At 35.9% G+C, this 13875-nt stretch overlaps 1 protein-coding gene across 2 annotated transcripts in view; it reads right to left on the bottom strand.

Moving 5' to 3' along the window:
* Nucleotides 1–420: 420 nt before the first annotated feature.
* The window catches only part of LOC138701162 (uncharacterized), a 110184-nt gene continuing 96729 nt past the window's right edge, over nt 421–13875 (bottom strand). For both annotated transcript variants that reach the window (XM_069827785.1, XM_069827784.1), the window contains exon 3: nt 421–9499. In XM_069827785.1, coding sequence (XP_069683886.1) covers nt 8029–9499 — 1471 coding nt within the window. In that variant the 3' untranslated portion in view covers nt 421–8028. The remainder of the gene's footprint in view (nt 9500–13875) is intronic.

The raw sequence follows: 13875 nt of genomic DNA, 5'->3' as shown, positions 1-13875 counted from the left end.
AGGATTTCCGAATGGTGCTCTTCATTTATTTGTAAATCGGATTTCAGAAGATGCATAAGTATGATCAGTGATTTTTATTAATTCTTGTTCTTGAATGCCAATGCGAGTCATATTTGAAACTACTGTGCATCGACTGGAGTGGTTTGTAATTTTATGTATGTATGTATATGTATATATATTTTTTTTTTTTGACGTCCAGACCAGCGCAGTTTCAAATGTTGGCAAACAAAGAAACAAATGCTAGGGACGTGATAAAATTAAACAAATGCTAGGGACGCGATAAAATTGTGTGATAAGCAGCCATGATTGGTTGAAATACGTCCTTTCGTACCGTTTTATTGGTCAAAAGTAGTATGACGTAGTAAGAGTGTAATAGTCAGAATAAATAAGTTTGAAGACAATATCAGTTACATATCTTGGATTAAGGTTTTATTAACATTTTGTAACAGTAAATACATTATTCACAATATATAACAATTATAATATAGACAACAGGTATATTACCCATGTAGTATAATATTTCAAGATATTTAAAATTTTCATTCGTAGTCTTTATTATTAATTGGTCCATATATTAGAAATGAAGTAAAATTAAATTAGTAAGTAGGCCCTGCAAATTATAAGCTACAGAGGGTCGTACTGACAGTCATGAGTAACATATTGCCATAATTTCAATTTCAATATTGTAACAAAAACGATTATATTATGATCATAATCTACAGACTTTACAGCAGTGATCTCCGAAAGCTGTGTCGCGACATATGCCCCTGCCTCCACTCAAGCGTAACCATGACATCATATCCCCACCCTCTGTTTACAGCCATCACTTCGATATAAGTAAAGACATTTATCAGCAGCGGACGTACACATGTAATGTTACAAGCGTGTAGGATAGTATGTTTCGATGTCTTTTCCAAAACAGATATTAAGTAAAAATTTAATTTTAAGGAGCATGGAAGGAAAAGTATTCATTTTGTGCAGATGGCAAAAATATGAGATACTTAATTAGTTGTAAAATTTTTAATGAAGTATAAAAGAACAATGTACGTTGTCATTATTTTTCTTATTATGAAGACTACCACGCCCTTACCTGTAACTTGAATAATAAACGAACAATAAAAAGTATCGGCTTCTATGTCTTAATCGGGGTAAATACAGCGACGTTTTTTTCGACGTATGTAGTGTAATTTGAACATTTCTTTAATGAATAAGCAATAAAAAGTATTGGCTTCTGTGTTTTAATCGGTGTAAAATACTTCCACGTTTTTTTCTACGTATGAGTGTAATTTGAATATTTCGTTAATAAATAAACAATAAAAAATATCGGTTTCAATGTCTTAATCGAAGTAAAATACTTCAACGCTTTTTTTAAGTCTGTAGTGTAATTTACAACTTCGTGACCAGACTGGTACGTTTTTCTAATTTCAAATATCTGCTGATGTAAAGTACACGCTCTTTCTATGGTAAATAAGAAAATAAATTTATTTTATTTTATTAATAATACAAAAATAATTAATAGGAGGATAAAAAATTAACATGGAAAAAAGTATGTGTAGTTAATAAGTAGAAGAATATTATATTGCCTTCGTTTTTTGGTCACAGTCCGTCTCTGCACTGTTATTCACTGCATTACCTGAGGATATACCCACTCCACCCCTCTCCCTGTGCGGGTTGCATTTCTATTACGTCACAATTTCATGGTGTTTGGCAACAATTGCTTTACACTATGTATTGACATATTGTGACGTCATTAACTTTTATCACGTGACCACAGGCAATGTTTGCAAAATGGTCGATAAACGATGGTTCGTTTCGACGGCGTGCTGTCATTAAATTCCTTGTTAAAAATGAAAAGTCTGCTGCTGAAATTCACCTCAGACTTCAGCGTGCATACGGAGATGTGTGCATGGGCGCCAGCAGTGTTAGGAGATGGGTGAAACATTTCGAAGATGGGAACACGAGCATCCAAGATGAGCCTCGTAGCGGTCACGACGAAACGCAACAAGGAAAGAGTTGATGAGTTCTGGGATGCATTTTGGTTGAATTTTTTTAACCTGGACAGACCATAAATGCTGTCCGCTATATTCAGACAGTTTTGAAGCTCCGTCGTGCATTGCGCGAGAAACGCCCTGGAAAGAAGATCATCCTGCAACACGATAACGCGTGGTCTCACACTGATTGTGTCACCTTGTAGAAAATCAGAACATTTGTGTGGGAAACTCTTCCACAATCTCCCTACAGTCCCGACTTGGCACCCTCCGACTACCATCTTTTCGGTTCTGTAAAGGAGCAGTTGCGAGGCCAACGCTACGAGACGCTGGAGGACATCCGGAAAGGAGTGCGTCAGTGTCTTCGGGAAGATGAAACGGACTTCTACAGCAAGGGAATTTTCAAACTTACAGGACGACGGGAAAAATGTGTGCAAAGACATGGAGACTGTTTTGGAAAATGACAGAAAAGTCTGTAGATTAAGATGGTGTACCCGGTTTGTCTAAAAATTAAAAATTAAGATTTATAACAATAATAATAATAATAATAATAATAATAATAATGATTTATTTTAGCTGGCAGAGTTAAGGCCGTAAGGCCTTCTCTTCCACTCAACCAGCAAAAAGTGTATATACATATGCATGAACTTACAAAGAATTCAACAATTTGATTTAGATGAGAGTTACATGTATACAAGAGTTATTTACGAATTAAACAACAAAATACTATGAACTATTAATTAAACACTGAAATAAACTGTGCAGAAGAATTAAACTAAAATACATAGAATGTTAATATATTTAAAATAATATTAGATAATTGAAAGAGATTATTATGAGACAATTAAAATACAGCACAATCAGGATGATGTCTAAAGAAAAAAGTAACAGTGTAGTCAGTGATAGTTAAAATCAGTATGATTGGAGTGAAATGCTAATAAGGTTATCTTTTAAGCTGTTCTTAAAGGTGTTTATTGTCTTGCAGCCCCTAATACTTTGTGACAAGGAATTCCATTGACGCGAGGTGGATATTGTAAAAGATGAGGAATAACAAGATGTTCTATGAAGAGGTATATTTAGCGTGCCACAGATAAGTGATCTGGTATTTACGTCGTGGTTAGAGTATAGATAAGAGAAACGAGACGAAAGGTAATTTGGTGTTGAGGTGTGAAAAATTCGAAAGAGTAAAGACAAAGAGTGTAAAGTTCTGCGTTCTTTAAGTCGGAGCCACGAGAGACTTGCGAAGGACGGTGATATGTGATCATATCATCGGATGTTGCACACGTATCTGACGCACATATTCTGAGCTAGCTGTAACTTGACTGACAGTTCAGAACTTAGGTCACTTAACAAAACGTCACAATAATCGAAGTGCGGCATTACTAGGGGTTGTACTAGGGTAATTTTAGTTGCTGGGGCAAGAAGTTTCTCAAGCGACTCAAAGAGTGAATGGAGGAACAGATTTTTTTTATCGTTTCTTTAACTTGAAAATTCCAACTTAGATTATTATGAAAAAAGAAGCCAAGATTTTTTACGACAGATGAATAAGGGATTAGCGTGTTGTTAAGGGTAACAACTGAAAGATTACTGTTATTAAGGGAGTTAACTAAACGCTTATGTCCAATAATTATGGCTTGAGTCTTACTTGGATTAAGTGCGAGTCCGAAATTGGCCGCCCAAGTGGAGACAGTGGCTAGGTCACAATTTAACTTGTCAATCGATTCATTGATCGTATTGGGTCTGGAATGTGGTTACTCATGACTTTCAGTATGATCCTCGTACATACTATTCATTTCCATCTTATCAGGGTTGCGTATTTTGTAATCGATTACCGATTACAATTCAGTGATCGGCAGGTTGTGCATTTGTGACGTCGGAGCAAGGTCAGACTAGATGAGCACCTGAAGAGGAGTACAGCAATCGTCCAGCGGCAAGCTATTACAGTTGTACAATAAGTGGTTCAGGGGAATTGGTTAAGTTCTAATTTTATTTATACGTTGTATTGGATCTACACAAGATGACCCGTACGTAATGTCATTAATTTCAGGGGTTATTCTTTGAAATATTTCAAACAAACAAGTTAAATACAATTTTGGTCGTTTTTACTTCCTTATCGAGATATCAACTATAATATACAGGGACATCATTTTATTTTTACTAACATTTCTGATATTAACCTGGCTATACCTTTGAATCAACGGCTGCTACCCTCTTCCACGACTGGAGTTCGATGGCGTAATATACAAACAAATCACTTTACTAGGTATAGGAGGGAACAAAAGCAATTCATCCATTTACGTAAACTATGAAATATCACGCTTTTGAGTTTGATAATTTTCATTAGGTTTTTGTTTAATCAGAATACAGTACAGTATTAACAATGAGTGTTTTTACTCACGAACTGAGCTGTCCATGCGGACGTATTCATTATGCAGTGTATATTATAGTGTCTATAGCACATTAGCGTACACTATAAAGAATGAAGTTAAATTGAAAAATAATCATAATATGGATATTTAAACACATTTTTCAAAATGGTGGCGGTTCATTTCGATACAGGCTTCAGTTCTAATGTATGTAATTCCAATTACCAGTTTCGTCCTTCGTACTAGTAACTCATGTTGAAATAATTCTGTACCTACTCTGTAAAAGAGTACCTTACGTACTGTAAATTCAATCTTCACTTCTGCTGGATCCGAAAAGGTAAAATTACTCAGACATGCTATCTACTGTCCGTCCAAGTGGTTATGTCGCAGGGTCGTAGAAAGGATGGAAATCAAGTGATAGTTAATTACTTAACGAGGCCCTTTTGTTTAAGTTATTTTAAACACTTGAATAATAGGTATTACGTAGACGTCCAATTCCTAGCAGAAATTAATGTTCTCAGAAAAGAGCTAAGACAGCCCAGCCACCAGCCTTTACAGAGAGGGAAAACCAGAATGCGACGTTGGCAAATGGACGACAGTACCTGTGCGAAAATGATGCAATATTGAAAGCTCTTTCGTCACTGGAAAATGCGAACATATTTTTGGAACGTACTGTGACGGTAAGGCTAGTATGACTGTATATGCGGTCTTGGATCTATGTGGAAGACGGTTGAACTTCATTAGTAGAAGGGGTGGGAGTGAAGTACATTCAAAAACTCAGGTACAATAAAAATTGAAGTAAAAATAAAATGATGTCCCTGTATAAAATATTTCATAGGATTTTTGTGAAAGGCATTGATTTAATTCCCAATATGCTCAGTCAATTTAAGAGAGCGGTGTATTATGATTAATAATTTATTGAAAGAATTTTAGTTTTGTCCTTTAAATATGAAGAAATTTGATCCGAACAAATGTAACATTGTAAAGTTCCTTTTGCTGAACGAAAAGTTACCTTTCTTCGCATTAAATTTATACACATTTAAAGGACAAAATTAAAATTATTTCAATCATTTGTTAAATCAATGGCTTTCCCAAAACACGCTAAGAAAGGAGATTCATTGTGTGTCTGAAGATGATTCTCATAGAAGAGTCGATATAATTGCCATCAATAGAAGAACCCAGAAAGCGATGGTCTTAGACCCTACGATTTGCTTTGAACGAGACACGAATCAAGCACTGCAGATAAATTATGACAAGCGAGCTAAATATGTACCTTGTCTTCCATACCTCAGTGAAAAATATGGCATTTCGCTTTACAACTGGGATGTTGCAGGCTTACTATTTGGAGCGAGGGGTTGTTTACCGAAATTTACATATAATATCCTTAAATCCTTTAAAATTCCCTTTCATGAGGTTCAGAAGATTGTAATGGAAATTCTGAAGGCCCCTCATCAAATTTTACACTATCATCTATATGTTAACACGTAAATTTTTGTTTTAATGTACAAATGGAATCAGTATTTTGCTCGTTTCATTTCCCTTTATCTTTCATATTTTGTTAATTCCTGATCCCAGTGGTCAACCTCACTTGAGGACGGATGATTTGAAATCTTAGTAGTACATATAAAAACCATTTTTGTCTCGAAAAGGAAAGAAAAACGAGTACAATTGTATAAAATAATCATATGCACGAAATCAGATGTAGGCATGCAGGTCGTCACTGAGAGTTCAGTATTGAAGCTTATCAGCTATTCTTCGCCCTCAGAGCTCTGGATGCCGATATTCTTAAAAGAAAACACGATTGCTCTGAGGGATGACGTCACAGAGCACTGATTCTGCCGATCACTGCTTAAAGTATTTATTTCTATATTTGTTATGTTTATAGCATTTCGGAGCCTCATTTATATATCCGAACGCTTCTGCAGCTGGCTGTATTATGAATTTCATGTTGTTGTAAGTACATTAAATTGATTACAAACCAAAATATTTTGTTACATTGATTTATCACTGTTCTACAGTCCTGTTTTCTTACAAATGTATTGTAATTGTGCTGTCCCCATACTAGCTCAGAAGAATGGATCGTGCTCTGTCAATGCATAGGCGCCGTACCGCCACTGTTCAGTTGAACCTTCTCTCCACGCTGTGCTCAGTATGCAGAGTTTACCGAGCAAAGAGCGTGGCGGCTCTCCGTGGTGTGACGTCACAGAGCACGGAACATGTCGGCCACTGGATTACATGATTGTACTGGGTGTTCAGTTCAAAGTGTGTCATGGCTCGCTGTATGCCGTCATGTGGCTAGTCGATGAGCCTAGAGAATTCAATCTTCCTATACTTCCGCAGAAGCGTATTACTTATGTGCCAGAGAAGTTGCCTAGCAAGTACGGCGTTCATTCTGAAAAGTACTTACCGATACGTACGGTAACGCCTGTAGTGGCAGGAATGTGAACTGTTTCGAAACATGTACTGAGGTGAGTATTTTTCTTACTGTCGAGATATGGGGAGAGGGTTAAGACGATTACTTACATCTTTTTGACATTAATTTCGACAGTCAACATGGACACGGAGCATTTGATTTGTATTGTGGAATGTTGCCGTACGCAACCGATGATAACAAATAACCTGCGTACGACTTGGCTGCGCAAAACACAGTTCGAAAGATCAATTTCATGTTGAAGTTTGCCGATAAGCTATTAATGTTTGACTATAATTATATGTGTACAAAACCGCCTTTGCTTATCATAAAATAAATAAATTTTCATTAACGTTTTCGATACATGTGTATCATCTTCAGATGTGAAATGTTAGATTAATATGATGAAAACTACGCTAATAGTGGTTACAATTCTTAAACAGTTTTATTTTATATTTTAGATCATATCATATGACTCGCAGTGATTTAACCTAACATACCATGTATATCATAGATCAACCTAAGTTAAGTCCAAGCAATCACACTAATATGACCCGAAAATTACCACATTAAGTTCCATCTAATAGGCAAGATTTTCATCATATTAATCTGAAGATGATACACATGTATCGAAAACGTTAATGAAAATTTATTTATTTTATGATAAGCAAAGGCGGTTTGGTACACATATAATTATAGTTAAACAGTTCGAAAGAGGTTATGGTATCTCACAGACCGTAAAGATCGCCATCTGTTGCTACGACGTTCAAGTAATACAGTACACGTTCTCAAGTTCAGATTGGACGCCTTGATTAATAGGCAACTTCTCTAACATAAAAGCTGAAACTCGCATCAAATCGCTGACTCATCAACAGTGACGTCATGACACACTTTGAAATGAACACCCAGTAGTTACAATTACTAAAGCTATTACCAAAAGTAAGAAATGGTAAAAGCAAGAGATTCAATGTAATATTTCAAATAGTTTGTTTAATTGTTTGCAATGAACTATATAAATATTAGTATTTAAAATGTTTAAAAAATATTTATTTTCAATCAATTTCATAATATGTAAATAATTATTATTTTATAGTAATTAAAATTTGCTCTAATCGCCACCATAATATGTTAAGTCTTGTCACAAAAGTGTTACTTCCCCACAAAACAATAATACGTTATTGCAGCACTGTATTGAACAATACTGCAAGAAATGTTTCATGCAGTTGAGATTGCTGAACTAATTATACTAAATCTCAGAGCTTCTTTAGTCATATTCGATGAAGAAAGAAGACTTTTGGTACTCGGAGTCCAAGATGCGAGTGCAACGTACGTTGACTTCTCTCAAATACTGATCAGGGAAACTCACTTCTAAAATATATGAATCTTCTCTGAATATAACAAATTGTTGCAGACGTTTGTTTATCTGTCGGAGGAACAAACTATGGAACAATTCTTTCGATTCACAGTTCAAACCTCCATACAGATACAGGTAGTTAAGATTTACTAATTTGGATAGGAAGTATTCTGTTGTTACTGGTTTGCAATTTGACCTGAGGCAGAAACAACGAATAGACTTATTTTCTGGTAAGGAAAAGTCTGACACATCTATGTCATGTCCCATATAATCGTAATAGACTTCCATTTCAACGTGAAGACATTTCAAGGAAGTCATGTATGTAATAACGTCTACCAGATCAGTCAACTCGCATTTGCTAATGTCAAGCTGTACTATGTGCGTAGCGATATTGGTTAGAGGTAGCTGACATCTGGAGTACTCCGAAGCATAAAGGTAATTTATTGTAAGACTTGTCAAGTTCTTCATTGTTTCTAGTTCACGTGAAATACCCACAGAATACAGGATGAGGGACGTAACATTAGGAAAATTCATCTGAATTAATTCCAAAGACGAAATACTGCAGCCGATATTCTTCAAGAGTGAGGAAGGTGAAGTGGGATATCCTTCGAAGAAATTTATTTCTAAATCTGAAGTCAGTCCGCAACAACCCAAATAACTGAAGATTTGGGATGTCTGAACTCTACTGAACCCCATTAGCAACTTCATCATACCCTCGTCAGTTATATCTGAGTGTAAAACGTTTAACTCCTCCAAATGACGGAAAAGTTTGATGAAAGGAATACTGATGTTAGTGACAAAAGAGTAACTCACGTCTAATATTTTCAACATATGACATGTTTTGGAGAGTGTTTTAATCATGCTATCATTACACAGACTAGAAGAAAATTCCTGCAGATTTTTCGTCACAAAGAAATGCCTTCCTATTGTGTCTTTTTCCATTGTTCCCATGGAAGGAAGTCTGATTGATTTGAGGTTCTCCAGCTTTTGAAAGCAATTGAGAATCTCCGCGGGCACATACCTATACTTGCGGTACTCCACAGACAAATGATGTCTGTCTTTAACCAAGTCGACTGCTGTCATCGAAGTATGACAAACTGCTTTTAGCACCATGTTTAGAATCTTCTCTTCTCTAGAGTAGTTGTTTACGATTTGAAACACAGAATCTATGTACGTCAGTAATTCATCAACTACTTCATTTGCGTAATATGGAGGTACTTTATTTTGGACGATATCTCGCAGTGGTTCACACATCTTCTTCATGTCGCTAGTCTTAAGGTCTCCAGTTGCTAAGAACACCATGAGGTCTGACACGTAGCGTCCCATCCTCTTCATTGCAAGATTACAAAGACGATCAGGTAAGCAGGGGGTTACAGTTATGCTGAAAATAATTGGATTATTGTAATTGCAATACCATTAGCTTTCTACTTTGAAGGGAGAGGATGGTTTTATTATCGGTATGGTGGAAATCCAGTAAATAAAAAAATATGTACATCAAATATTCATTATATGAGGTCTCGCCAAACTCATTGAATATTAACACGACTACTATGAAGTAGTCAATGTGTATTATCACCATTAAATCGAGAAAAATTCGTTCCGGCACCGGGAATCGAACCCGGGACCTCTCAGCTCTGCGCGCTGAGGGCTCTTTCCAACTGAGCTATGCCGGGACACGATCCACGGTGCTGGTCGAACTCCTCTCATTGTACTGTTTTACGGCCTACTACCTGCATTTAAACCTATGTAAGTCAATATGCAGGAGCGCATATTTAAATGACTTTTATGGCCATATTCAACAACAGTTTGTGATAACTAACAGAGCTGAGAGATCCCGGGTTCGATTCCCGATGCCGGAACGAATTTTTCTCGATTTAATGGTGATAATACACATTCACTACCGTAATTCCCCATAACTATGGTCCAGGCACCCAACTATGGTCCAAAACGCATTATGTACTACTTAGTCCCCCAAGAGTTCGGTGTTTGCCATTTAAGGCGCCACTGTGATGGAATTATGTTCCCCATAGGTGCTTCTATCTACCATTACACGTGGCAATGATAAGGATGCTTAACAAGGTCAGTGTGCATCGTTCTATTGAATGTGTGAAGACACGAAATCATTCAGTTTGTGATTGTCTGTTTTATTAAGCTCTCCTCTGTAGAACTGGTACGTTATAGATATATGACTGTTTGTACAATTAAACCTGGCTATATAGTGTTTACTTTTACGTAATAATTACACTGGCAGAGGTTAAGGACTCTGCGTGAAAAATGTTTAACCTTAAGGCTACAAGTCAGTCCTCAAATATGTACCACAATTATTCGTGGACCATAGTTCTATTTCATTTTGAAATATTTGTTTTAATGAAATGTGATCAATGTGATTATTTACTTCTGCAAATACGGTATCTCAGTATATTCTAAAACACCATTTAACATTATAGTCAAGTAAACAAAGAAACAGGCTGTTCCAGCATCAATGGTACTAGCACGAATGGTGATCCGATAAAACGAAAACTTCAGGGTAGAAGGAAAACAACCGTCCCTGTAAGTGACTATGTGAGCGATGAAATTGAATTGGATACAGATTATGATCCAATTTCAGAATTACAAGAGAAGTGAAGATTCAAAGGATCGAAATAAGCCTAATGAATGTAGTTCTCAGTACGATAAATAAACATTATCAGTGAATTTATTTGCATAATATTTTGCTAAGATTGTGTTAGTTTATTTTGATACCGTACTTTTGTGCTTTAATATACTGTAGTTGTTCATTATTGCAGAAAAATGACTTTCAGATTTCACTTGTTTATTGCGTGATTATGTAATGTGTACTAATAAGGAGAATCCATGTACTTTTCATTTATTTTTAATATTTCTGTGCTAGATTATGTTTCTATCCTTAAATTAGAAACTCAATGTATTGATTTACGAATAATTACAGCTCCAGCTATAGTTCATTCATGCTTTCAAGCATGAATATATGAGTGACCATAGTTGGGCAACTCAGAATACAACTATGTACCAATGCTTATTATTTTTTTAACACTTGTAATTAAATAATTTCAAACACATATGTCAATATTTATTTAATATAAACTTACAAGAGTCCGAAGCCAAAATTTCGTTTAATCTGGATGAATAGTACTGAATATACAAAGAAAAATGTGACAAATGTGGACCATAGTAGTCGTGTTAATATTCAATGAGGATAGCGAGACCTCATATAATGAATATTTGATGTATTAAATGTTTACAGTTATCACAAACTTTTGTTGAATATGGCCATAAAAGTCATTTAAATATGCGCTCCTGCATGTTGACTTACATAGGTTTAAATGCAGGTAGTAGGCCGCAAAACAGTACAATGAGAGGAGTTCGATCGGCACCGTGGATCGTGTCCCGGCATAGCTCAGTTGGAAAGAGCCCTGAGCGCGCAGGATGAGAGGTCCCGGGTTCGATTCCCGGTGCCGGAACGAATTTTTCTCGATTTAATGGTGATAAAAAATATATCTTTAAAATACACTTTGATATGTGAAAAATTTATTACATAACATTTAATACACATTTATGGTATTTTTAGCTGGTGTGACGCCATTTTCAAAGCTCTGGTGCACAAGATTTTTAAATGTGAATGCAATTTTCAATAACTTCATTTTTCTTTTCTTTATTCTCATATAAAAACTTACATATCTTCGTAACTGTTAATACTACATTGTATTTGGTTGTTAGGAAATTTTCTATGAAATAGAAATTTTTATTTTGTTGCATTCTAACGCGGAAGTCAAGAATATTTTCAGTCAGGTAAACATAGTGAATAACAAACTTAGAAACAGACTTCAAACAAATGCCCTCTCTGCTATTCTGAGCGTAAGGTTTGCTTCGAGACGTCAAACATAGGCCTAAATGCTTTTTGTAGGCTATACCAAGTCTCAGAAGAAATACTGAAGCTTGTCGACATAAATGTTGCACAGACGACGGAGGCAGAAGAAATGAGGCAGAGGAGAAGTATGAGATTTATTTTTGCTAGGTGAGTCTTCTGTTTTTTCACGCACGCAATTTGTTCCTTTTCATGCGACTGTTAAAAAAGTATAATTTGGCAATTTCTTACTTTTTGCAAGCCGGTTTAGCTTCTTTTATTGAATCATAGTTGGCAACACTGGCTGTGGTGTTCAGTTCTCTTGGGTTGTGATTGCGTGATGAATAAGGACCGGATTTTTTATGTAATATCAAGGTGTGAAATATGTACATATTTATGTAAGAAAAATAAGCTGAATATATACCAAAATATGTAAAATCATGAAAATATTTAATATCAATATCTGCGCCGGCTTGTATTGTTAAGCCTAGATATTTGCAGTCTGGTACAATTTTTAATTTTCTGTTCTTCATGACGATTTCTACTGTTTCTGGTGCTCTTCCGCCGTTTCAGAGTATCATCATTTCTATCTTGTTCACATTTATATCAAATTTGTTTCTATTGCACCATTTTGTCATAATGTTTATTGTTTCTTGTAACTTTGTACGGTCTTTAGACCCTACTACTATGTCGTCCGCTTATGCGTATGAGATTATTCCTTCCTTGATTTTTACAATACAGAGTAATTGTATGAGAAAGGTTGCCTTTTGTTCACTCATATTTACAGTGGGCGGTAAGGGATGAGTGCCTCTTCTCCTTCCTGGAATTAAGATGTTATGTTTTGTCCCGAAACATATCCTTTCTTGGGTAGGAGTATTTCAAATTGTAAACTTCCCCAGCAGAAGTTTTCTTTTTCCTTTTAAAGAAGTAAAAATGATTAGAACACCTAAATATGTAGATTTATGTAATACCAAGCCATAATATGTAATGTGGGGTAAATATGCAGTATCAAATTTTAATATACAGAGTGATTTATATAGAACTGACACATTTCTTTCATTAATTGTTTCAAAACGAATTGAGCTAGCGACAACTTATTATACCTAAAATGTAGAGGAATTTTGGGAGATTATTTATCTCTATAGCAAATGTTGTCCGGCGTTGTCAAATCCGGAGATCTCGGTGGCCACAGGTTCCTGGAAATTATTCGGTTGTCACATAACCGGATAAATGGAACCATGCATCATCTGTGAACCATGTGATGGACAATATGGCAGGATTTTGCACAATGTACGTCTGAAACCAACGACAATAATTCAATCTTTTATCCTTATCTGGTTCCTGTAGCTGATGAACAACCGTAACCCTATATGGCTTTAGGCTCTCTGACATATTGAGTAGGTGTACCCTGTATCCTGCGACAAACGTCTTAATGATTTTTTGGGTGACTGCTCCAGTCGTGCTCTTACGTCAACAACAACCGTGGGAAGCCTAGATGAACGATGCGTGCCCTTTTCACTCACCAGAGATCCAGTTGTTTCCAATTTGTTTACCAGTCCCAGTATTGTGTTTCTTTTGGGAGGATTGCGAACACCAAATTCTCTCTGGTATGCCCTTTGAGTAGCTGTAATTGAATTCGTAATCCAGTATTGCTTCACAAGGAAGAGTCGTTGATTTAATGTGTACTGCATTTTCAAGTTGACACAAAATGTCGAAAACAGCTGCCAACAATAGGAATAAAACATAAACATGTGCGCATCTAGTGACAAGAAATCGAAACTCCAGAATATTCTGCTGTTGGTTTCAGACGTCCATTGTTCAAAATCCTGCCATATTGTCCAGCACATGGTTCACAGATGAAGCATGGTTCCATTTTCCGGTTATGTGACGACCGA

Source organism: Periplaneta americana, chromosome 6 (assembly GCF_040183065.1).
Source record: "Periplaneta americana isolate PAMFEO1 chromosome 6, P.americana_PAMFEO1_priV1, whole genome shotgun sequence".
Taxonomy (NCBI): Eukaryota; Metazoa; Arthropoda; class Insecta; order Blattodea; family Blattidae; genus Periplaneta; species Periplaneta americana.
This window is presented reverse-complemented; position numbering and strand designations above follow the sequence as displayed.